Genomic DNA, 26,048 nt, shown 5'->3' on the forward strand with positions numbered 1-26,048 from the left:
CAAGGAATCCTAGCAGGCCAAGAAGGGGGAATCAAGATGCCTTCAGAGATAACACAGGGGCTCCCAGCTTCAAAAGACCCAGGTTCACACTGCTCCAGAAGGAAGCTGGTGTGGAGAGTCAAAGATGTGTGACCTGCTCTGAGACCTGCACCCTGCCCAGAAGCCAGCAGGATGGCCTGGCCTAGGCTATCCTCTGAGACTGACACTTGGTGTCCAGCCCAGGGCCTCCTCTGTCAGATAGACAGCCCCTAGTATTGTCTTTCTCTATAAAAAGGAAAGGGCTGGAGATGTGGCTCAGTGGTAGAGCACTTGCCTGGCATGTATAAGGCACAGGGTTCGATTCTCAGCACCACATATAAATAAATAAAGATCCATTGACAACTAAAAAATATCTTTTAAAAAAAGTTAAGGCAAATTAAGAAATCACCCATCCCTGCATTTAAGAACTAAGAATTCAAACAGGTTCAAAATAAAAACATTACCCATGTGCATAGCAACTTGCAAAGTGCAACCCACTTCCACCTACATCATTCCTGCCAGTCCTGCATTCTTTCCCTCACTAAGGGAGAAAGTATAACTCCATTCTAGAGAAGAAAATGAGGCAAAGAGAGGGACAGGGACCTGACCAAGGTCAGTTGGTAAATGATGGAATCAAGATGGGAACCCAGGTTTTTAGATTCCAATAACAATTGCTAACATTGCAGTTACTGAGTGTGGTGCACATTTCATAGCCTCATTTTAACTTCTGCAATCCTAGGGTATGGAATTAGATAGGTGTTAATATTCATCTCCTTTACAAACAAGGAAATAAAGGCATGGAAAGGAAATGTACTGTGCTCAGGAGCACTTGCTGGTTAAAGGTAGGGCAAGGATTGAAACTCAGGTATTCTCTCTAGGGTCCTTAACTTCCCCCAGAGTGACATGCCCTGGTATTGCTGCCTCCTATCTGAGGCTGGAGCCTAGGTACAAGTGATCCTCAGAAAGACACAGACAGGGCCAGGTGCTAGCCAGAAGGGCAGGCCAGGGAGTAGGCTCAACCTTCCAAACAACAGGTCAGCAGATGAAAACTAAGTAAATGCCCAGGTATTTTTTTTTTTCAGACTGAAGTTGGGATGAGAGGGAATAGTACTGAAAACCATCATCACCCCAAGCCAGCCAACCTGCGGATAAAGGGCCAGGACCAAATGGTAGCCCACTTCTAGGCAGGCAACTAGGGGAAGTAAGAACTGAGTCTGTGATTGAAGCAACAGCTCTATAAAGGGAAAGGCAAGTAGTTGATGGAGCAATAGCACCAGTATTTGGGCACAGACTTTACTGCCCTCAGCAGCACAGGGAAATCAATTCAGAATGGCATAGATTATGACAAGGGCCTGCATGCTTCTTTGGAGGCCAAGGATGACTCTTGGGCCTGAAATGAGGAAGGGGCACAACTCCCACTCACAGTCAATGATGGGAGATGGACCAGCAGAGTAAGAACAGATGTGGATCTGACAATCTGAAGGGGAGGCATATTCCTGTCCTTTACTTCCCATGACTCTAAAATCCAGACAGGGGAAGAAGAGACTGAGAGAAAAGATGTAGGAGAAAAACACTTAGAAGTTGTTTCCTGAGGGCAGCAGAAGCACAGCCAAATACAAGAAGTGACCTTAGACAAGGAAATGGACATAGACCTGAGCTTCATGACCCCAAAGCAGCAGAGGCCCTGGGAGTCTAGTCCAACATTCCAGCCAAAGCCTCTCACCGTTCATGGCCAAACTTGGTTTATCTCTCCATTCTCTGAGCTTCCTCTGACCCCTTCTCAAATTTAATTCCATGGCTAAACACAGCCTTTGAAGGAGTGGCCCACCCTGAACAAGCTAGTGGGAGGTGTAAGGATACAGTGAGATAACACAGGCACATGTGTGGTCACTCACAAACTGCTCACCTTCTTTCAAGGATTCAGTGATCCAAGAGTCCCAATTCCTGGGATTATTTATACTCTCAGAAGGCATTCAACCTGATGGAGTTCTCTAAATGCTGTATCCCATTCTGCTGTGAGGCTTCAGAGCTTAGTGGCCATCCAGGCCTCTACTAGCGACAGCAACAATCACTATTGCCTACCATGACCCTTCCCCAATTGCAGGGGGACAAAGAAACCAGGCAGGTCATGAGAATGAATGAAGCCAATAGGCTGGGACCTCAGGAACTGTGATTATGGGGTAGTTTCTATTCAACTCCATGTCACAGGAACCAAGAAGTATACCCAGAAGTGACAGGTGATCTGATTTTTCAAGAGAAGATGAAAATTCAATCTTTATTGAAACTATCAGTTTTAAAATACTGACAAATAATTCAAAAGGTAAAGAGGATACCAATGCCCCTGGCAAAGCTTTTGGAAGATTTCACTGGGGTTTAGAATAGGTCCAGCAAGGAAAGTGGAAAAATCCTCTTCAGAACCGATGTGGATTTGAAAAATCTGAAGGGGAGGCATATTCCTGTCCTTTCCTTCCCATGACTCTAAATAATATGGCCCTGGATCCATACTTCGCTCCAAGAGCTCTGCCCACCTACAAACCTCTGCCAGTGTGTTCCGTTTAGTACCTGCCTCCTTCTCCTAAGCCAGCACAGAGCCTATCACCTCTCAGGCATTTACTCAGCCCCTATGAAAAGAGAGCTTCTCACAATTTCCACCAGCTTGCTTAGCCCCAAGGGTCTACACTTCCCAGGGGCATCCCATTCCTTCATCTATGTTCTCTGTCCTAGTCATTTTCTAGGTACATTTTAATTTGATTGCCCCTACTCTAAATTGCTAAGATCTGGGTCAGGCCAGCCAAGTTAAATGAGAGGGAAAACAAGTAAAAATCCACAGAGGGATATTCAGTGAGGACAGGGGGTTGGCAGACAAAAGACAGACTCTTCTCTTTCCATTAGAACATTCAGCTTACCTAAAACATGACAGGTTGGGGACAGCTCAGTACCCTTAGCCAAAACTCAGCCAATACTGATGGCACTTGGCTTGTGGTGGGAGCGCCACCTGGTGTCCACTCTGGAACAGCCAAGTATTGGAGATGTAGATACTCCCAAACTTCCTAAGACAAACTCCTCCCTCCACCTCATTCCCACGCCCCAAATTCATCTCTAAGCCTCTATTCTCAGTGTCTGAGGCCTGAGGGCAGAGAAGAATCCCATGAAAGTCATGTGGAATCCAAACAACATCTCCTGACTAGATGGGGCTGGGAGGCCAAAGGTCAAGTCCTGGCTTGGCCACCAATTCCAGTTAGGTAATTTCCTGCCCCAGGCCAGGCCTCAGGATCTAAAGCAGCAGTTCTCCTGGTCTATCTCCTCTCTAAACCACACACAAATTTTTCTCATTCTACCTTCTGTACTTTCTTCTCTTGTATGATGAATTCAGTATGTTTCAAAGTGATCTCCATGGGTTAATGATCCAGCGTCCAGCTCTGATGGATCCTTAGGCCTACTAGGGCCACTTCACTGAGGAGGTAGACATGCAGACTGGTGCTTTCTCACAGAGAGTTCACTTTTTCTCATGAACGCAATGATCCAAGAATCTCAATTCTTGGAATTGGAAGTAGTTCTCAGAGGCATCCAGTCCAACCTGGGAGCCCCTCACCATAGCCCTTCTCTGGCAGTCATGCAGCTTCTGCCTACCTGCTTCCAGTGATGGTGTGCTTCCTCACCAAGCAGCCCTGCCCATCTTCTGTAGCTCTGACCCAAAGTTTTCTTTCCCAATATAAGACTCCAAACAGTGGTCCTAACTCTGCCCAATAAAACTACACAATGTCTAATCCCTCTTTCTGGCATACAGCCCTTTGAGGATTTATAAGTCATTTCCTTTTAAATCTGCTTTTTCAGGGTATATAACCCCATTTCCAAATAAGTCTCTCATGGGACTTTCCTTGGGAGTCTCTCTAATCCTGGTTGATTCCTAGGACATGATTAGTCATTTAACAAACTGCCACTAAGCAGTCCAGTTTGTGTCCTTTCCTTCCAAAAATCAGGCCTCAGGTCATACACAACGCCTATGACAGAGGCTGAAAAGGCAGACTTCTTACTCCAGATTCCAGCACCTAGGAAGCCTCTGATTAGGTTTAGACACCATGGTGCTATCTCCTTTTCCTATAAACCTAGGGTCATCTTTGGTCCAATTCTCCAATTTTCTAGGATGCTGAATTAAAGATTCTGAGTTTGAATCTGAACCCAGGAGAAGAAATGAAACCCCTTCTTCCATAAAAGCAATTTGTTTTCTGAACTTTCCCTGCTGCTGTCTCTCTAGTTAGGGTTGCCTTGCTGTCCGGATCCTGATTCCACCTAGAATATTCCCCAGCCCAGTTCTGAGCACTTGGCATCTCTGATGTACACAGGGTCAATATTCACTTATGTAAATTGAGGGGAAATGTCAAATAGGACAAAACTCAGGTTCAGAGGATCCAAGAAGTCAAGTCATCTGTGGAAAAGTGACCTGAAGTTTAGTCATTCTAAGAAGCCTAATTCCCTTCCAAGATCTGAGCTGCCACTTCAGAATGAGTGGTGAGCAGACCCTTCAGACCTCTGAGTGACTTTCTGGCCTGCCAGAAAAGCACAAGGCCCCAGGTGGATACCTTGATGAAATCATGGCTGACACACTCATCAAAACCCTGGAAAGACATTTCCCGTCAGTGACATCTTCTAACAAAAAGCACTCATCTGTACAGGGGTGTAATAACATATCCCTTTGAAGATGGTTATGAGGATCAACTGAGATGGCACATGTAAGTGCCTATTTCAATGCTTGGCACAAAGGATGTGTGATAAATGAGCACTATTGTACTGCATTGCTGTTAACTAGTTTTGCCAAGGTAGGGGAGGCAAATGCCCAGGGTACTGCAAAGCCATTTCAAGCATGGAGAAAGCCGAGGTGTCACCAGTAACTGCAGGGCCTATGGGAATAAGACTGGGCAGGGCCCAAGGGAACCAGGGGCACAGCTGAGCTGAACTGAACCCTGGCCCAGGGCCAGAGGGGGTCCAACATGTTGGAAAAGTCTGGGGAAGCAGAGGGAGGCCTGAATGAATTCCTAAAATCCTCACTAACAGTTCACTGCCAAGGCCTGGGGCAGAGGAAACAAGAAGCCACCTCAGGGTAGGAATCTGAGTTTGCTTGGTTTGGGGCCCAGGCCAGATGGGGCTGAGGCGAGGAGCAGAACCTGGGCCCATGTGCCCAGCAAGCTGTGCCAGCCCAGCCCATGTCAGCCCAGCCAAATTTGAGTTATATCAGGAGAAGGGATCTGTTCAGAAAATTTACCCATCTCTGCATATTTGCATATTCTATTTTGGGGTCTCTCTTCCTTTTTTTCCCCTCAGCTTCCTAGAAAAGTTCTTGCGATCAATTCCAACTTCACCTCTGTTGAACTGCAATGCTTACTCAATCCCATCTCCCCTTTAGCTATGGCCCTGTCCCTAACCAACAAGATCCTCCAGATTTCTCTGCCCTTTGCCTCCACTGCCCCCCAGTGTATCCAGTCCTCAACCCTCCAATCTGGCTCTGGTCTACTGTGTCATATCCTCAAGGTCACCATGGAATAAGTTGGTAAGTCCAAGGTCAGCCTTTTGGCTACAGTGAGGACCATGCCCTTTGTCCTCTGCTTTGGTGAGTCCTGCTCTAGCCTTCCCAGAAGTAGCAGATCCCAACTCCCTTCCAGGTTTCTTACCAAACACTTATCATTTCCTATAAAGTCAAGCTTCTTAGCGGCTATTCTTTGTCCTCCACCTTTCCCTGAAAAGTTGAATTACCTTCTCATATGATGAAAATCCAGTCTTGAACTTAAAACCTCCTGATCTCTCTTTAAGGCCAGGTACATCCAACTGTCTACTGGATATCTCTGCTTGGTTGGTACTTTAAGCTCAACATGTCCAAAACTGGTCTTGCATTCTAAATCCTAACCCCCAATTTCTTATTCCTGCTGTACTACCACCTACTCACTCACATTCTGCCTCCTCCCTCTTTCTCACCCTCAAATCTAGTCTGTCCTTCACACTTCATATCCCTCCACCCAGCTCCCCTGCTGTAAGCTTAAGTGAAGGCCTCCACCATGTCCCATCTGGAGACAGCAAACATCCTAGCTGGACACCCACCCCCATTCTCACTTCCCACAAATGCACCCTCCATGCAGCTGTCAGACTATCTTACATACAAATCTGATCCCCAATTGTCCTACCCAAAGCCATTCCAGGGGTGCTCTTTAGTCTTCTCTGGATAAAGCCAGAGCTCCTCAGGCTGATCTAAGCCCTTATCATGTAGTCCTCCCTACTTTGGTCAACAGTCAGCTATAATTGTACACTTTCTAACCATGAGATCATGGACAGATGATCTTCCCATCTGATTTTGGTATCCCCATCTGTTCTATGGAGATGACAATAGGTTATATTCACCTCTTCCAAAGACTGATATCAATTCTTACCCCTTAGGCCTGTTTCCACCCTTCTCCTTCATTGCACGCTGCTAGGCCAGCCCTCAGTTCTAAGCAGATCACTGCCTCATCTTCCTTGCTGGGCTCCCTCTCTCCAACCTGTCTCCATCCCCTCCATTTACCTCCAGCAGCCAGACTGACCTTCTAAAAACCAAATCTGACTCTCGCGATTAAAATTCTAACTCTACACTGTCCTCAGGGTAAGCCAAAACTTCTTACATGACCCATCTTCATATCCATCCTGACAGGGATAGAAGAGCCATATTCTCTCCCAACTACCAGGCTGCTAAGCACATACACGTCCCTGCCCAATTCCTCCACACCCTTCAGATCTCATCTTGGATTATACTTTTTCTAACCAGCTTCACTCATTCTCACACACAAATAAGTGAGCTCCCTTTCCCAGAAACCTCCACAGGCCTTGGACTTGCCTGGTCCAGTTCTTATTAGGCTGTAGTATAAATGTGTTGTCTGTCTTACCAATGACACAGCTCTATGAGAGCAAGGACACCATGTTTACCAGGCACAGAAGCTTAATGTTTGTTGAAAGGGTGAAAGAGACAATGGTGAGGAAGGAGTCTTTGGCCCTGGAAAACCCCAGGCTCAGTGGGGGCATTTATCAGACCCAACATATATTACTTAAAACTTGGCCACAGGAAGCAAACCCAACCTGCCAAGGCCCTGGAGGAAAGAGCTGACAAAGAAGGGAAAGGGAAACAGTGGGTTCAGTTCAATTCTGGGAAGCTGTGTAACTGGTACTGGGGTGGTTCCGGCAATTGGGCAGGCTTACCCAAATACTCCACAGCCTAAGGGGGTTGGGAAGCTAAGGAGCCCCAATATCTTTGAAGGGCATTAGAGTCAGGGTGAGAGTTGCCACAAAATGGAAACCAGATCTAGGGCAAGCTGTATCATGGGAACAGGAAGGGCTATGTCAGCCCCATTCAACTACCACAAGAGAATAGAACCAGACTGTTTCCACCACAAATAAGCAAGAGACCCTGGGTTCAAAGACAAAGCTTCCTGGTCTTTGCTCTCAACCATGAGATAGTTGGGTTTCAGGCAGACCACTGAGGCCCAGAGAGGCCTGGCAGTAGAGGCCCAGAAATCGAGTCTTTCTGCCAATGCAAACACTTTTCAACATTAATCCTAGGGTTGTGAAGGAATGCGTAAAGACTTTTCAAAATGTCTGTAGGAGACAAAGAACAATGGGCTGTTTGGGGCATATATGGAATAGCGGGTTCTTCTGAGTGCTTCCTGTAAGAATAACTGATAAACTGGAGGACACCCAGAGAAAAGATCAGGGGACCAAAACAAGGACAGGTCAAAGGGATAAGTGTTACACTCTTTAAGTAACTAAAGTTCTGCTAATGCAAAGAGGGAACAGTTCTACGTGGTTCCTTAGGGCAGAAAGGGTCTTGGGGTAAATTCTCTGGGGAACATTAAAGAATGAATAGGCTATCCTTAAAAATTTAAGACTTTTGTCCCAGGAAGAAACAAGAAGAGGCCAAACAGCCATGACTGGGGATGGTAAAGATTGTACACCTGCCAAGGTCTGGGGCAGGAACAGAGCTCTGAGCATCTTTCCACACAGATGAGCTCTCAAATGAACTCAAATGCCAATGAAGGCAAAGGATTTTTTTGCTAACAAAGTACCTGAAGCATATAAAACCCACTTTCTCAACCTGAATACGTCTGATGCTGTAGGAAGCGGGGAATGCAGTGCCAAGGGAACCAGAGGACCTGCAGATGGAGCAGCTGCTGGGGGGGTTGGTGCCCTCTCTTTAATATTAAAACTTAGCCCTGTTAGTGTTGGTCTTGTTATTTAGTATCCTTATTCAACTGCTCTTGTACTTATACCTTTAGGGCAGAGGAAAGAACCCTGAATTCTGGCTCAGCTTTGAGGCCTGGATTCTGACATCATTAAAAGAAAAAAAAGAAAATGCATCAGAAAATGTTTGGTAAGGCAAGACCAAGGCAGGGACAAGGAAGTTTTTGAAAGGCTTTGGGAGAAGCAGTAATGTGGAAGGCAAGCCACCCACTTGCTCCCTCTGAAAACCCACTGGCTACTCCCTAGACTGTGGTTATCTCAGAAGCATGAGCCTCTTCTGGCCATAACTGTCACATAACAATCACCCTGAATACTGGCATAGCCCTGCTCCAGCCTTGGGTACAACCTAAGGCTGTCATACCCCAAAGCACCAAAGAGTCTGGGGGCTACTGCTACCAATCCCAAAAGTGAACAAGGGTATTACACAGCATTCCATGATGTGGATCTAAAATCCTCTATTTGGGGCCCAGAACCAGGGGCCAACCCTGCTCCCTGATGCCACAGCACCAAGACTGCACACTCTGCTTGCCCCCCGCCTCTACCAGCTCAGATCAGCCAGAAAGGCCAAACACTGGACAAAGCAGGAGAGTTGATGACCATCAGGTATATTGGGGAGAAGAGAAATGGAGACATCTTCACAAGTGTCTCCCATCATCATCAGCAGCCTCTGTAACTTGCTGGGGGTTCAGAAGGAGCAGGGAGATTATGGGGCTCCTCCGGCAAAGATGAGTTCCAGGGCTGCTTGGATGTCCCCACCAGTAGCCTGAAGGGCCCGCAGGCTCAGCTCATCATCCTGGATGCCCATGTCACGCAGCTGCTGCAACTGGGGCTGCCACTGACTCTGTGGAAAGACAGGGTAGACAGAAGCTGTTAACTGGGACCCTAATGAGGATGCAATTAGGTCTATACTTTCAGGGAAAAGAAAAAAAGATGGGACTCCTAGGGCAAAGGTGGTATACTAAGTTCCATGGAATGGGGACTTGAGGAACATTAAAAGGCTTGAGGGTTAAGAACACAAATTCAAAGTTTTACAGTAAGAAAGGGTTCAAAAGAGAAAATGCAAATTACTGTCTCAATTCTTTCTCTTGTGTGCATGTGTGCATACGCACACACAAATAAATGGGAGAGGAATAAAACTAGTTTTGTTTTTTAGCATAATATGTAGTGAAAAGTCTTACTTTTATCTAGTCCAACTCCTACCCCAAGTAACCTATTTTATTTCTTTCAAGAAATATAAATGTATATTCCTAGGCAAGCACTCTACCATTGAGCTACATCCCCAGCCCTTTAAAAAAAAAAAAATACTCTTTGAAACAGGATCTCACTAAATAACCTGAGCTGGCTTTTAATGTAATTAATCTATCCTGGAGATCTTTCCATGTTGGTACATAAAAGAACTTTTTAATACACAATATTCTAACAAATGCGTGTCCTTAAAACACACAAAAACTGGGCTATTTCCAATCTTTTGCTATCACAAAAGCTGCAGTGACTGACTCTACAACTGTCATTTTCTACAGGCACATAAACATCCAGAACAAATTCTGAGAAAAGGGGTTGCTGGAATTATTATACGGGTTTAATAGCTATCTGTACTTCCTTTCCAGTGAATAGTCTGTTCATATTCTTTGCCACCACCACTTTGTGAAGCTGGGGATCAAACCCAGGACCTGTGCATGCTAGGCAAATACTCTACCTAGTTACATCAATCCCTTTGCCTATTTTTCTATGGAGTTATTTGTCTTAATTTCTAGAACCTCTATACATCAGGAAGATTTCATCCTCTGTGTGATACGTTAGACTTTCCCCCTCAGTTTAGTTAGCCTTTGTTTAGTTTTTGTAGTTATTGTTATTTGGGTTTGATTTGCCAGGCAGAACTCAAATTTTGAGTTATAAACTCAAAATTTATAAATCTTTTTTTTTTTGGGGGGGGTACTAGGGATTGAACCCAAGGGCACTTAACCACTGAACAACATACCAAGGCCTTTTTATTTTTTATTTTGAGATATAATTTCACTAAGTTGCTTAGGGCCTTGCTAAATTGCTGAGGCTGGCCTCAAACTTGCAATCTTCCTGCCTCAGCCTTCCAAGCTGTTAGGATTACAGGCATGCACCACCATGCCTGGCTTATAACTCTTATTTAATGGTTCCTGGATTCTTAGTTTTAGCCATGAAAGGGCCTTATCTACTATAAGGATTTAAAGAAATACACTCACATTTTATTCTAGTATTTTCATAGTGTCATTAATATCCCTACTTCATGATACGAAGAAGTATGCAATATAGGGAAACCTGTGTGTACACATGCAGGAAGAAGGCAGTGGGGAAGAAAGGCAAATGCAAAGAGCGAGGCAGGGGTGAGACTGTGAAGCACACATCAACTCAGGGGACTGATGCAGGAGGAGTCTAAGTTCAAGGTCAGCCTCAGCAACTCAGCAAGGACCTAAGCAACTTAGTGAGACCCTGTATCAAAAAATAAAAAGGGCAGGGAGATGTGGCTCAGTGGTTAAGTGCCCCTGGGTTCAATCCTCAGTACCAAAAAAAAAAAAAAAAGCACACATCAACATGGAGGCATTTGATAGGTCAGGTGGAACCAAGGCAAGTGCAGAGCTGCAGAGCCAAGTGAACAGGCATCTAACAGGGGAAGATGAAAGCATGGAGAAGTTGTCCTCATGTCCTGTGCCTATTACCCTCATTGTCCCTAAGGGCCAGTGGGGTAGTGAAAACCTCATGGGTCTGAACTCTGTCTTTACCATTTCATGACTTTGGGATCTAGACAAGTTCTAGGAATGACACTCCCTGAAGAGGCCTACTGTAAGGAATAAAGGAAGCAGACATAAAGCTAACAGCTCACATGTGGAGGCATGTGATAAAATGCTGAGGCCTTGGGTTTTCCACTTAGCTGCTAGGGTGACCCTTCCTCTTCTTCAAACCTGCCAAGACTCTCTCCTTAAATTGGCATTTTTTTTTTTTTTTTTAAAGAGAGAGGAGAGAGAGAGAGAGAGAATTTTTAATATTTATTTTTTTTAGTTCTCGGCAGACACAACATCTTTGTTGGTATGTGGTGCTGAGGATCGAACCCGGGCCGCACGCATGCCAGGTGAGCGCGCTACCGCTTGAGCCACATCCCCAGCCCCCTTAAATTGGCATTTAAGGGCCTTCACACCCAGCATACCCAGGCTCCCTTTCTCTAGCTCCATCTCAGAACTTTTTACACTGGGATGTTGCCTGTACCTTGAAGTTTTGTTTGTGGGTTTTTTTTTTTTTTTTTTAACATTTTTTAGTTGTAGCTGACACAATACCTTTTATTTATTTTTATGTGGTGTTGAGGATCGAACCCAGGGCCTAGTATATGCTAGGCGAGCACTCTACCACTGAGCCACAACCCTGGAGCCTTGTAGTTTTAAGTATATAATATATGCCTCCACACATTTGCTCAAACAGGGAGTTGCCTCCACCTGGAAACTATTCCTTCCCTACCACAAACATCTCTTTTCCCTATTTGGTTAACTGCTAATTCTTGCTGGCTGTGGTGGTGCATGTCTATAATCCCAGCAGCTCGGGAGACAGGAGAATCTCAAGTTCAAAGGCAGGCTCAGCAATTTATTGGAGCCCTAAGCAACTCAGTGAGACCCTGTCTCCATAGAAAATATGAAAAAAGGCTGGGGATGTGGCTCAGTTGTTAAGTGCCCCTGGGTTTAATCCCCAGTAGCCCGCCCCCCCCCCAAAAAAAAACAAAATAAAACCAGTTAATTCTTTGACAATCAGCTTAAATAACCCTTCCTAAGAAAAATTTTGCCTAACTAAGCCCTCACTTCAAGAAGCTGGGTTTCTCTTCCCTAGTTCCAAACCTGCCTGGTGCCCCATTATGGCAGGGATGAGAACCAGTTTGCCCAATGCCCCTGCATCTGGAGCCAGACCTCGTATTACATATGCTCAATGATCAGCTCATGCTCACTGAATGAATGAATGACTTCCTGACTAAAACTGACATGATTATACAAGCCAGGCAGTCAGGGGAGTCAGGTCATGGTCACTGGGAGCAGGAATAGAAGCCACAGGGACAACTGTCCTTGGTAAGAACACTCCTCACCTGTCACACGCCATGCCCATACTTCCATGCCACATGGAAGTCAGGAAATGGGGAAGACTGACCTGAAGGCTGGGCTGCCCAGAGGCCTGCAGGGCATGCTGGAGGGCTTGACTGAAGAGATCATTGGTGATAGGCGTTCCTGACTGGACACCAGAAGACATTGGTGAGGTCCCTGATGAATGGCCCTAGAGTCAAATCAATCAGAGTCACCTCAAGAACTATCTCAACTTGCTACAGATATCTACAATTATCATATCACCCCATATGCTCCTTGGGTACCCAACTACAACCTCCCAACAGGAATCTGCTACGAGATAACCACATGAAAGTACCTAAAAGCTATTTATGTGGGCAAAAAAAGTTCCATTTTCTTCCACTCCATGAAAATGGACTTTAAGCCCACAACCCAGTCTAAGACTCCAGTTCTGGGAGAAGGCCTTGGAAGCTGGAGTAACTCATCACCAGGAATGCTTAAGTTGGTGATACCTAGTCCCAGTCAGGGATGAGGAAGGGCATATTACATGAGGGGAGATTCTTCTGAATACTAAGAGGAATCAGCCAGGCCTATGTCAAACCTCTTAGCCCTACAGGCAAATGAGGGGAAAGTCACCTGAACTGTACCAAGAAATCCCACCAGGGGCTTCAGGGTATAGCTCAAACCAGATCTAGCACCAGGGTCAGCAAAGGCAAATCCTATTCTACCACTGGGGAGCTTCTCCCTTGGGGGCACGGCCTTGATATTCCCAGTCCTCTCTCCATACCTGGGTACCAGGAGTTGGTGTGTGAGAGCTGCTTTCTGGCGTGCTGGCCAGGGCCAGGGCAGTGGCCAGTTCACTCTGGGTGATGGGACGGGGTCCAGCAGCTCCACTGTACCCCAGGGAGGCTGGTCGAGAGCTGGATGTGCTGCTAGAGGGTGTAGATCGGGTGCTCTGGAGAAGGGAGGATCCAGAATCAGGAAAAGACACTGAAATCCCCAAAAGAACCTCTCTCCACTCCAGAAACAGTTCCTGGGAAGACTGCCTAAGCTCCCAGATCCCAAAAACAATACAGAAAAGGAACAGTATGACAAAGTCTTGGCCCCCCAAAGGGCCTACCTATGACCACTTCTCAGCCTTGGGAGTGCCAAGTCCCAGGGAGGGGCTCATTCCTAGCACCATCTCCCCTAAGCAGCAGGCAGTTGGGCCACTTACTGGGTGAAAGTCATCCTCATCATCTGAGAGCCCTTCAAACAGGAAGCCACCTGGAAGAGAATGAACAGATTTCAGGAGGAAGAACAGAAAGGCACAGGCGCAGCTCCAGATCTCAGCTCAACTTACTCCAAATTCATATTTCATCTCCCCTTGGAAAATTACAGGACAGATGCACTTCCTGACTCAAACTGAGAGTTCCCAAGGAACGTCCTCTGCCAACACTATACATAGCTGCTGAGGAAAGCAAATCCTTGGGCCATTACCGGCTCCTGAAGGGCCTATGGTACTCTCTTCTGGAGCTTACCTGGCATATCTCTGTACGAGCTGGAGGGCATGCTTCGGGAAGAGGAGTCAGCTCCTGGCATTGGGGTACTACCTGCTACTGAGTGCAGAACCAGGATGATGGCATTGACCAGGGCTGGGTGAGCAGGTACCAATCTAAGACGGGACAAGAAAAACCCAAGGGTGACCAAGAAGGAAAAAGACATCCTCAACTATGACAGTTCTGGGTACCCCCTCACTATGACAGAGATGCCTTTCCTGCCCTGCCTTCAGCATCTTATGCCAAGAAGCTGATCCGCCCTCAGCAATGAAGCAAGGCCTTCAGTTTCTGGAATCTATTGCAAATCCATCACTTTCATCTCAGACAAAGCATGATGGGAAATGCATAGGCTGATGGGCTCAGGTTCTGGTCCTAGACAACATTCTTACTATACTGGGAAACCTTTGACAGCTTCCTTCTCGGTCTCTGGGTAGGGTTGTTTCCACTGGCAAAACAAGGTCTTTTCTGTCCCTTCTAGCTCTAATATTTTAGAGAGAGCTCAAATCCTTCAGAGACTCTCTAACATCTACCAAACAAAATCTTAACTGTCCCAGGCACACAAAGCCCTGTCCCACATAATTTTGCTTCATCCTGACACTCTTCACATGTCCCTGACTTTAAGCTTTACCATTCCCAAACAGCCTTTGCTCCTTCTCACCTCCTAACATATTCAGAAGGTGGATCCAGTGACAGGCTGAGGATGGGCTCTAAGAGCACAATCCAGGGCAACAATTAGGTTTCTGGCCTAACCACATGAGAACAGACATGATGCCCTCTAATACGATGATTACACTTACGTATCCAGCATGTTAGGATCAGCAAAAACAGAGAAAAGGTCCTTGTCCTGGAGAACTCCTAAAAGAGAACACAACCCCCTTCAGAGAATGGAAATCTGGTCAGATCCAGGATGGTGAAGAGGCACTAGTCTCAGAACAACTAGTTTAACAAGAACATAGGACCTGCCCTAATGAGAAAAGGAGGAAACACCCCAAGCAACACAATCCAAGTACACTCCTTCCTCTTCCAGTGGGGATGTTCCCCTGCCCTGAACCTCCCCACTGTGCATTAAATGCTCAAACACTGAGCATTAACACACTAGTCTTCCTCCTCTGTATCTTTGGGTTCCCTCATCCATCAAGTTGTATAGGAAGTCTTCCCTTTAGTGATTGAAGTGATTCAGGCTAACTGTAGCCCTCATTTGGCATGCTCACACCCTCATTTATTATGCTATTTAGACCATTAATACTCTGGAGGACTGAGAACTCTTAGGGGATGAGTACGTAAAACACATCTTGATCACTTTCCCTCTTCCCATAAGACCACTGATTCTTTAAAAAATGGTCAGAATCACTTTAGGGTTATGGCCTTCTCCTGGTTTCTCCTTTTCCAACAACTCTTATTTCCTCAAATCCTTTCCTGAACTTACCCAAAGCAATGGGGTCACTGCTGAGGCCTGGGGTGGCCACAATGATTTGATCCAAAGACTCTTTGTTGCTGAGCATCTTAAAGACCTGCAGGAGAAACAGGGAGGACTAAGCATTTCAACTAGCTTCAAACATTCATCAAATGCCCACACTCTGCTCAAAGACTTCCTCCCTTTACATGTTTGCACATACACCACCACAACAAAACAATACCCCCGGAAATAGATGAGCCTCGTTTTGCTCTGAGATTGTGACTTACTGGAAAGGAAACAAAGAATTGAAAAAAAAAAAAAAAAGGCAAGTATACCTCAGTCTCTGTGGTTCTTTCCCCCACCATAGTTCTAACACTTGCAAAATGAAAGGTCTCATTACAAGCCCAATAACAAAGGTTTCTCTAGATCCCAAAAGCCTTTTTAAATCTCCATACAATTACTATTTCATATTCATATATACTGGGAAGTTCACAGCTGTATTAATTTTCCTGTCAACTTTCCTACAGAAAAGCATCAGCCCATTCCCCAGTGAGGAAACCGATGTTAAGGGGTGGTAGGCATGCAGTTCAGCCAAAGACAAAGAATGAGGCCTAGCAAAAACTCTGTAGATTCTTTGGCTACTGCCATATTCATTCCATGAGGCCAGTATGAGAGAGGTTATATCATTATCATTAGAGGGAATCAACACCTAGCTAAGACAGGCTCTCTGGGAAAAGATAGGGCTCTACTGAGGCCCACAGACAAGGCAAAACTCCCAGAGGAACTCTTGGTTGCTGTGGCAACGGGACTCCCAGCTCCCACTCTCCACCATCAACACCAGCATTCACACCCTCTTCCTGCAGCCCCAGCTCACACTCACCGCCTCCCTGTAGGAGGAGCTGCTGTGCAAAGCAGTGTGCAGAACCCGGAACTCCCTCAAGGCAGCCACTTTGTCCACAGGTTCTGGGGGACAAGACACAGTTAACCTTGTTATGTCCTTGCCACAGACATAATAACATCATTTCAGCAAGTGGCCATTTGCAACCTGGTCCACACCTTCCCTCCCCTCATCACTCTGTAAGAATGTGAGAATCCACTCAGACCCATTTGTGCCACAGATGTGAAAACTGCACTCTCCTTTAAGTAGTTTTATTAGATAAAACAAACAAATTCAAGTTCAGGCCAAGGGAATCTTACCACATGAAAGGGTGTTCTGATCAACAACTCACTACAGGAATTCTAGACTTCTTACATTTGACAAGGAGGAAGGTAAAATCAACTCAGTAGACTTTTATGCAAGGATTTAAATAAGTGCTCTGCAAACCATCTTAACAATACAGTGCTATTCTAACACAGTATGTTAACAGAAAGAAATAGAACACAGAGTTGTATATGTACTTTCTAGTAAAACTATGTAAAAAGTGTCAGTGTGTCTGTGGCCCAAAGCTGGAAGGGACAAGAGGATAAGAGCACTTAGATAAGTAACAGGTCCAAGGGGTAACTATTTTCTCCTTGGTATTCTTTCATGTTTCTGTAATATTATTTTCAATCTAAAAAAAAATCTAAATCTAGGGCTGGGGATGTGGCTCAAGCGGTAGCGCGCTCGCCTGGCATGCGTGCGGCCCGGGTTCGATCCTCAGCACCACATACCAACAAAGATGTTGTGTCCGCCAAAAACTGAAAAATAAATGTTAAAATTCTCTCTCTCTCTCTCTCTTTCTCTCTCATTCACTCTCTCTTTAAAAAAAAAAATCTAAATCTAAATCTAAAAAAAAAAAAAAAAAAAAAAAAGAAGGACCAAGAAAACACACTGTGCTCCCAAGGATCTTAAAAACCTTCCATAATATGCCCAACAGCAAGGCCCCAAACTCCTCTTTGATCTTTAGACACTAATTCATACATAAGGGAAAGTTTAGTAATAACCTCAGCTACTTGTGGTTACTTTAACATAAAAGACCCCAGTCCATTTCAAAGAAATATGGGTAACAGCAAGGAGACCAGGTAGGTAGGAAGTTCATCCTGGGTCACACTTTTTAAAGTGTGGTAATCCTCAGCAAGGGACTGCTACTTGTGTTTATATGTTTGTATATATTGTATCATCTGACTTCAGGGGCATACTACCAAGGAAAATGAACTGTACTCCTGGATACAGTGTAGCAGTCATGTCCTATAGCCCTAATAACAAGGGCTAACTCTTTCAAAAAATACTCAACTTAAATAAATTACTTAACTTACTCATTTAACAAACACATACTGAGCATGTACCCTGTGCCTGGCTTTGGGCAAGTCACAGGAAGCAAAAAATAAGAATCTTTACGAACAAAGGAATTCTTGGGGCAGTAGGAGAAATGAGATTAGATCAAACACACAATTATAAAATACCACACTGATGGCCTCAGCAGATATGTGAATGCAAGCAAGGGCTCTGGCCATCTCTGAGAGACAGGACCAGGATCCACAGCCACCTCCCAGGGAAGATCTGAGAGGGGCACTTAAGGTAGAGCAGATGTTTACTTAGGGAAGAAGCTCTTCCAAGCCTAAGTGAGAACATGTGCAAAGATATGGAAGAAAAAGAATGTGGTGTTCGGGAGGAACAGCAAGTCATTTTTTTATGTCTGGAGCTCAGGGTACACATCCCTGCTCAAATAGCAGGCTAAAGTAAAATCTTGAGAATTTATAACACACCATAGAGAAACACCAAAGGGATCCAGGTGGGAAGGGAGAGACAGGCCAGTTTTCATCCTATAAGTCCTCATCTAGTGGGAGAAGAATGTACTTCCTTTGGAAGAAGAGTGCTAGAGGAGAAACTATATTTAAAGTATTGCCACAAAGCCATTTCTTTTCAGATTGAAAAGCTTCTTTTCGCCTCCCAATAAAACGTCCATTTGCTTAAAAAATAAATCTCCAGGCAGAAGTTAGGAGGAAATGGATTCTAAGTATTCTAAGCTAGCAATGAACTAATAATAATGGGCATCTCTGTACCCTTTGAAGGGTGGGAGGTAGCTAGCCCATTGGAAAGCACTTTGTCTCTTGAACCTCTAAAATCTAGGTCCCTATCAGCTCTTGCATTATGCTTTTTGTTTTATTTTTTGGTACTGGGGATTGAGCCCAGAGGTGCTTTACCACTGAGCAACATCCCCAGTCCTTTTTATTTTTTGAAACATGGTCTTGCTAAGTTGTTGAGACTAGCCTCAAGCGTGCAATCCTTCTACCTTAGCTTCTCAAATAGCTGGGATACGGGCATGTGTCACTGCATCTGACTCTTGCATTCATTTCTAAGTAAGTAACCTTTCCAACCCTTTTCCTTCATCTAAAAATGCTAATAATGTTACTTACCCTGCAGGGCCACTGTCATGATTAAGTGAGATATCAAAGGGGAAAAAAACCTAGCTCACAGAAGCCATAAATATTCCTTTCTTTTGTTAATGCCCTCTAGCAAAAGAACGGCACCCAAACACAGGAGAACATCTGCATTTGAACAAGATGGTTTTACTGCTCACTACACAGAGGAGAATGCAAACCAAAGGGAACTATAAGATGTCTCAACAAGATGATATTAGAAAGGACATAGAGGATTTAAGCTTTGAAGCCAGGTGCAATGGCACACACTTGTAACCCCAGCTACTTGGGAGGCTGAGACAAGATTACAGATTGAGGCCAGCCTTGGCAACTTAGTAAGACCCTGTCTTACAATAAAAAATCAAAAGGGCTGGGATGAAGCTCAATGACAAAGCACCTCTAGGTTCAACCCCAGTACAGGGGGAGGAAAAAAGATTTAAGCTTTGGCTGGGTAAGTTTGGGAAAAGTAGGATTTTGCTCTGAATTTGAAGCCAACAGGAAGTGAGGACAATTTCATGATTGGGTTTATTTTTTTGTTGTTGTTGTTTTTGGGTTTTTTTTAATACCGGGACTGAACCCCGAAGTGTTTAACCACGGAGCCATATCTCTAGCCCTTTTTATACCTTTAGACAAGGTCTCACTGAGTTGCTTAGAGCCTTGCTAAATTGCTAAGGCTGGCTTTGAACTTGTGATCTTCCTACCTCAGCCTCCTGAGCCACTGGTATTACAGGCTTGCGCCACCACACCTGGCATGATTGGATGTTTTAATAACCCTTATATTAAGAAGGAAGGAAAAAATACAGCAGTTACTGGTAAAGAAGCAACAGTCATTCTCATTAGCCAGAATAGAAGGATACATGATCACTTTTGCGGTTTGGACAATGTACAGGTTTTGGTCTCTGCTCAGAAATGATAAAGATCTTATTTTTGTCTTGATCCACGATGACCTCAGAATGTCCTTGTCTAAAGTTGGTGACTTGTGCATTTGTTCATGTTCCATGAAAGGACTCCAAGGTCTACTTGTGAGAACCAGGTCAACCCTTGGATGTCAAGGGATTCCTTTTTCTTTCTCACTTCCCATCAGAATACAAAAGAAGATGTTTTTTGTCCTTTATGTTTAGAACTGAAAAGAGGGTAAATTTTCAAGCTGACAACAATCATGAACATTATAAAAATATGTCAAATTGATAATTTTTATATAGCTTGCCTTTATCTTGAGGAAACTTTTAAAACACAAATATAAAATTTAAATTATGAATTCCAAGTAGCACCTTCTATTAATAAATCAGAAAGGCTTTAAAGGCTTTGTATATTTTCTCCAAGAGTGACTTTAATGTTGTTGGAACATTTTCTGGAAAATAAATTACCAGTACATCAGGTGTTGTAAGTTGATTGAACAAATCATTGCCTGATGCAGTTGGCAGGATGATTTGCTCACAAGGAAACAAACTACAGCATTAGAGAAGTGCAAGAAGTTTCCAGCTTTTTCTTAATGACAACAGCAACAATAATAAAAGGAAACAAAGTTCATTAATAAGCTATTAATCTAAAGAATTTAAATGGAAACACATTCTCTGTCCATTAAAAAACATCAGGTAAAGAACTTAGAAAGTAGAGAAATAAATCTCCTACCATTAGTGGCAATTTACTGTTTATCAATGTGATACAATCAAGTAATAAAGTCATTTCCTATTGACATTGTCTCTTTGTTCCACCCAGGGCCATGCCTCAAGAAAACACAATCCCTTCCCTTGAAGAAATTACAGAAACTCTGCTGGTCTGACTAAGGGCCAACGCTCACTCACCTGGTTTCTGATCAGGCTCAGGCCAGGATTTGCGCAGAACATGAACCGTGGACCCGGGCTGAATGCCATAGAAGTCAAGGGTCTGATCATCTTTTAGCTTCCGGCCACAGTAGATAAGATCTAAAACAACAACAACAACAACAACAACGAAAAAAAACTGTCCATTTATTTTGTTCCTCAAAACAATTTAGATGATTTTTGTCCCCTGAGAACCTTATTTTGGTTGGGCAGAAAACTGGAGAATGATACATACTTTAAAACATACTCTTATTTAAGAAATACATTTTAGCCAAGTATGGTAGCCCACACCTGTAATTCCAGAGACTCCAAAGGCTAAGGTAGGAGGATTGCCAAGTTTGAGGCCAGCCTTATCAAATTAGTAAGATTCTGTCTCAAAACTTGAAAATAAGTAAAAAGTATCTCAGTGGTAGAACACCCCTGGTTCAATCTCTAGTCCAAAAACAAAAGAAAGAAATTTAAACAACAATTGTTAGCAAGTACAAACCCACAAGATGGAGCTATACAGAATCCAACCATAAAAGAACTCTAGAACTTAACATTGTAGAAATTGCTCCATTTAAATGAGTGGGAAAATGTAAAAACAAAAAAGGATGAATCCAATCTGGTGAGGCAGAAAATACCTACTCACCAGTTAAAACCCTTAGCTATTATAAATTACATTCACAGCATAATTTAATTATATTATACTTAAACTCCTCCTTCCTCCACTTGAAATGCCCTTGTCTTCATTTCCTTATTTTCCATCTTCCCTCTAATCAACCAGCCAAACAAAAATTTTTCTAATCATTTCTTAAGATTTAAGGGATACATTGAGGAGCCTCCCCAGATCAACAACTCATTCCTTGACCTGCCCCAAATTTTTATCCTTTTAGAGAAAAAACTCAACAATATCATAGTTTAGGAATTGTGATGAAGTAGTTCCGTGTAATACATGACTGAAATGGCAAGCAAGAGTTCTATTATGATTTGTGACTCGCCTAACACTCACTTCTCTGAATTGTTAACATTATGAGGCAACAAATCCCAAGCCTTTAATTCACTCTGGTAATTCTGTAAGTATCCTCCCCACGTAAGAGATCAGAGCAGCAGTTCAAGACCAGTCCACCGAGACTCACCAATCAGCTCAGGGTCTGGAACAGACTCCTGGAGTTTTCCAGCAATAAGCTGCTTCAGAAATGAAATACTATAGCCCCCTAGTGAGTATTCTCCAAGTTCTGTCTCTGGCAACCGAAGAATAGACTTTGGGGCAAGTGGCTGGTCAGCCAGCTTCACTGCCAGATGCCAGTCTGAGAGAGACATCCTCTCTCTTTCGCGCTCTCTCTTTCTCCCTGTAAAAGAATAAAGCCTCAGTAGTTGAAGGACAGATCACCATCCTAATCCACTCCCACCCACCAAAGGGTTAAATAACAGACAATTCAGTGTGACACTGTTAGAGAAGCATTAGATGCAACATCGGGAGGCCAGAACTAGAATATGTGGCCCTCCCTTTATTCAGCTCTTTAGGCCTCAGTTTCTTCATCTTTAAAGTGGACATAAATACCATCCAATTTAATAGGAATGTTGTGAGGTTCAAGTGAGATTATCCAATCCTCTCCCTCCTATACATTACTTGTTTCTGATTTTTCTTCATTTCTTGGTGGTTTATTTACAACAGCTTATATCAAGTACCCTGTTGTTGTTTTTTTTCTTGGTCTTTCTCTGTGAAAGATTTATGCTGCTACCCAACTCATGATTTTGAAATATAGAACTGATCAAGTCATTCCCCTGCTTAGAGCACCTCAATTGGCTTCAAACCACCTCTATGAATAAACTGAAACGTCTTAAAATCATTCCTTTTGCCTCCTGCCACCTTTCCTCTCTAACAGAGCCTTGCCCTGTGCCACTCTCCCAACAGGTTAAGTACACCTCACTATGTCTCCATTCAAAACAAAGCTCTCACCTTTGCTAATTTCCTGACTTTTCAAGTCTTCCTTTTTTGGTTTCTTAGCAAACTCCTACCAGGCCAACACAAATACAATCTCCTCTAAACTCTTCTTTTTCCTGTTGTTCTCACTGGGCAAAAAACAGCTATTTACTTTCCACCAGCACACACACACCAACTCTTTAAAGTCCTTGAATACAAACATTAGAATTTTTTGCCTTTCTTGGCCACACGCCTGGCACATATGGATGGCTAGAAGTCAAAAGTTCTGAGGATGGAAAAGTCTGGCAAAGCAAGGCAAGTCCTTATTTTAGTCATCATTATTGCTTCCAAAGAGGTCTCTGAAAGGGTATTGGAAAAGAAAAGGCTGCCCATCCCATCTTAAAACATCCATACTCAAGGCACCATCCGCCTCCAGGTTTAAAACTAGATTTGTACACCAATCTCACTTAATCCTCACTGTTCCCCGGGGCAGGCATTATTGTCCACATTTTACAGACCATGGAATCAAGATTCAGAAAGGTGAAGTCACCTGGGCCAAGGTCACAGATAGCTAGTAGTGAGGTAGGAACACTGTCTGGTGGCTACCCCACCTCTCCGGTGGGACCAGTTATCTAGCCGACCCACGTCGAGCCCGCGCGACCAGGGGCCCTGCGCCCTCACCCGTCCCGCGGAAGGAACCCGGCCGCAGAGCCGCCGGTGTAAACACTCACTCTGGCCCTCTCGCCGGAAACCGGAAGCTCCGCGCTGCATTCCGGGAGTTGCAGTTTCCGCTGCAGCCCCGCCCCTTATAGTCGACCAGCAAGGGGCGCTAGTTGTCATGCTTCCGGTTCCGGGGAGGCGTGGCTCCTGATCCGTTTGAAATCCCCGGCGGGAGAGCTTTCGGGGGAGGTGATACTGTTTCCTGTCAGATTAACCGGCGATGTATTGAATTAGGGAGGGATGGTGTGGCTTTTTCCAAAGAGGTAAACAGACCCTGGATTCCCGCGCTCTCCTGAGAAGCCTATGAAGACCAGCGGTTCTGCCGGGCTGAGGGAACGCCCGTTGCTGGGCCTTCGGTGGGATGGCTGACCCTGGGTCCCCTCCCGCCCGGTTCCTGCCCTCCCGAAGGGCCTTTTCCCAGGCGGCCTCTTCAACACGCCCCACCGATTCCCCACAGACCTCACGGCGAAGATGGCTGTACTCGGGTGAAGTCAGCCTCTTGTGCTCCTCGCCGCTGAATTTTTGCAGGGTTCTTACCAATGGGATGTACAGGGACCCTTCAAAAATTGGGTCCTTGAGAGGAGTTACAAAGTCGGGTTCCTGGCACACCTTGAACATTCAGCGTTGAGGTTCATATAACATTCGTAGAGTCAGTGTGGGGAGGGGACTTTCCACTGAACTCATAGAGAAACTGCATATTTTAGATGATTGAAAAAGTTTCACATGGTTAAAATTAGATTGTGCTTGCACAACAGTTAGAATTAGCTAAAATCAAAAAGGGGCTATGATTGGAGTCAAGGAATTAAAGAACTAAGGAAAGCAATAACAACAAAAGGAGGCTATAAGAAATGGGCTGGGTTTGTGGCTCAGAGGTAGAGCGCAAGCCTAGCATGCGTGGGGCACTAGGTTTGAAAGATATTGTGTCCACCTATAACTAAAAATTAATATTTAAGAAAAGAAGAAAATGAGAGCCCTGTGTGGTGTTGCATGACTCTAATCCCAGTGGCTTCGGAGGCTGAGGCAGGTGGATCCCTGGTTTGAAGCCAGCCTCAGCAACTTAGAGAGTCTATAGGCAACCTAAGCGCCTTTGGTTTCAATCCCTGGTACCAAAAAAGAAACAGAAAATGAAGTTGATCATAATAGATAGATTGATCCTGCATGCACAGATGTAAAAGCTGAATTCTTGAACATTCCTCTGTAGAGCCTGGGACTAGGGCAGTATTTGAGCAGGATAATTTGAGGAGTGCAGACAAACTTCATGTTTAGGAAGAGGCCAATCATGGAGCTCTGTCCTCAGTTGTTGAGAGCCACAGCCGAAGGGGCCCCAGCAAACTTTCAGACTGCCAGCTGATGATTGGCTCACAGCCCAGCAGCAACATCTAGCTGATATTGGCTCCTCTGCTGTGATGCTCATTGGGCTGGTTCCCTGCCCTTTCAGACCACGGAGCTGCTCATTGGGGGACTTTTTGGGCTCTGCCCACTCGACCCAGCCAATCGGCTTCAAGAGCAGGAGGATTGTGGGAGGTGGGGAGGCTTGTGGGAAGCCCGGTGGTGGCAGTTGGGCTCTGAGGGGTTTTCCTGAGGAGCTGTTTTGTTTGGCATGTGTGGTTCTAAAAATAAAGTTAGTTTCTTTTGACAAGTGGCTCCTGATTGTGCCCAGCCAGACTGTGGCACTCAGTACCACAGGAAAATAAATAAAATAAAGGTATTGTGTACAACTAAAAAATATATATATTTTTAAATTACATATCTGTGATTACGGGAAAGACAGGAAATCCTCAGGTACTAGACATGAAGAAGGAACTGAAAACATGACAGAGTTTGGGAGGAGGCTAATCATGGAGGTCCCCAAAGTCCTTTCCCCATCCTTCCCATCTTTAGATATACCTCTTTCTTTCATGAATTTTTTTTCTTAAAAAACTGGGGATTGAACTCAGGGCACTTTACCACTGAGCTACATTCCTAGTCCTTTTTATTTTATTTGGAGACACATCTCCCTAAGTTGTTGAGGCTGGCCTCTTGCTATCCTCCTTTGTCAGGTTCTGGAGTCACTGGCATTACAGGTCCGGCTCAGAAACTCTTCCTAAGTGTACAGTTTTCTTGAACTCTGTCCTATCTACTATGGTACTTGCATCTAAACCCCATATTTTATTGTTTTATTATGCTGAGAGCCATTGCCAAGTAGGAATGACGCATTGTAATCCTTGCCAGGTACCCCATGTTAAATGGACTTGCCTTGGAAATTTGCTGCGACCTTGCTTGTGTGTTTGAGAAAGGTGACCCTGCTCAATGACCAGGGTGGATCCAGGATTAGGGTGGATCCTGCAGGAAGTATCCCCGTCCTTGGGTTTAGGGCGTGACAATAGGAGTTTTAGGGAAGTTGGAGGTTGAAGATTATTCCTGCTGGGAGTAGGGCGTGCCTGCTGCCTGAGTTCCCGCTGAGTCTCGTGGAGAAAAAGTATTTAGGACGTGTATTGTGGGGGAGATTGAGAATTTCCCCTGAGTGTGTGTGGAGGCTGGTGTGAGATCGGGAATCAAGAATTGCTATTTGAACCTACAAAGCTGTGTGGTGGCTCGTGATTCTGTGCCAAGCCGAGACATTGGCATTTGGCATTATTAAACTTTTTTTTAAAGAGAGAATTTTTTAATATTTATTTTTTAGTTCTCCGCAGACACAACATCTTTGTATGTGGTGCTGAGGATCGAACCCGGGCCGCACGCATGCCAGGCGAGCGCGGTACCGCTTGAGCTACATCCCCAGCCCCTGTTTTATTAAACTTTAATATTGTGTCTTCACTGCCTCCAGGAGAAACCAGGAACCCTGTCTCTTTTTTTTTTTTTCCCAAAGTGGAGCTGAATATACTAGCTGCTCATAAATTTCTGTTTTGGTTGATTTCATCATAATCTCCATGAAGGAATGGACTATGACTATCTTGTCCCCTTTACCTTCAGCAGTTGACCAGGGAATGGCACATAGTAGGTTAGCAA

At 44.6% G+C, this 26,048-nt stretch overlaps 1 protein-coding gene across 4 annotated transcripts; it reads right to left on the reverse strand.

Annotated features, from left to right (window-relative positions):
* Nucleotides 1–8,855: 8,855 nt before the first annotated feature.
* Nucleotides 8,856–23,129, reverse strand: Ubl7 (ubiquitin like 7). Of its 4 annotated transcripts, none has more exons than XM_026387758.2 (11): nt 23,072–23,129; nt 21,553–21,765; nt 20,417–20,536; nt 16,153–16,235; nt 15,303–15,387; nt 14,674–14,731; nt 13,859–13,992; nt 13,555–13,604; nt 13,126–13,293; nt 12,427–12,507; nt 8,856–9,112 (listed from the first exon to the last, which is right to left on the reverse strand). In XM_026387758.2, exons 1-11 carry the CDS (start codon nt 23,109–23,111, stop codon nt 8,975–8,977), a joined length of 1,170 nt encoding a protein of 389 aa, XP_026243543.1. In that variant the 5' UTR covers nt 23,112–23,129; the 3' UTR covers nt 8,856–8,974. The 4 variants fall into 4 exon arrangements, with proteins under 4 accessions (XP_026243543.1, XP_026243542.1, XP_026243544.1 ...); XM_026387757.2 differs by having other exon boundaries at nt 12,427–12,549; XM_026387759.1 differs by having other exon boundaries at nt 12,427–12,549; nt 23,022–23,102.
* Nucleotides 23,130–26,048: the final 2,919 nt, after the last annotated feature.

The sequence above is a fragment of the Urocitellus parryii genome, chromosome 6 (assembly GCF_045843805.1).
Source record: "Urocitellus parryii isolate mUroPar1 chromosome 6, mUroPar1.hap1, whole genome shotgun sequence".
In the NCBI taxonomy this organism is placed as follows: domain Eukaryota; kingdom Metazoa; phylum Chordata; class Mammalia; order Rodentia; family Sciuridae; genus Urocitellus; species Urocitellus parryii.

Bases quoted from the DNA above. Each gene is read 5' to 3' on its own strand.
- Ubl7 (XM_026387757.2), bottom strand. From the start codon at position 23,111: ATGCAGCGCGGAGCTTCCGGTTTCCGGCGAGAGGGCCAGA. The intron at 20,537-21,552 runs GTGAGTCTCGGT...TTGTTGTTTTAG, and splicing joins TCCAGACCCTGAGCTGATTG to ATCTTATCTACTGTGGCCGG. The intron at 15,388-16,152 runs GTGAGTGTGAGC...TTTCTCCTGCAG, and splicing joins GCTCCTCCTACAGGGAGGCG to GTCTTTAAGATGCTCAGCAA.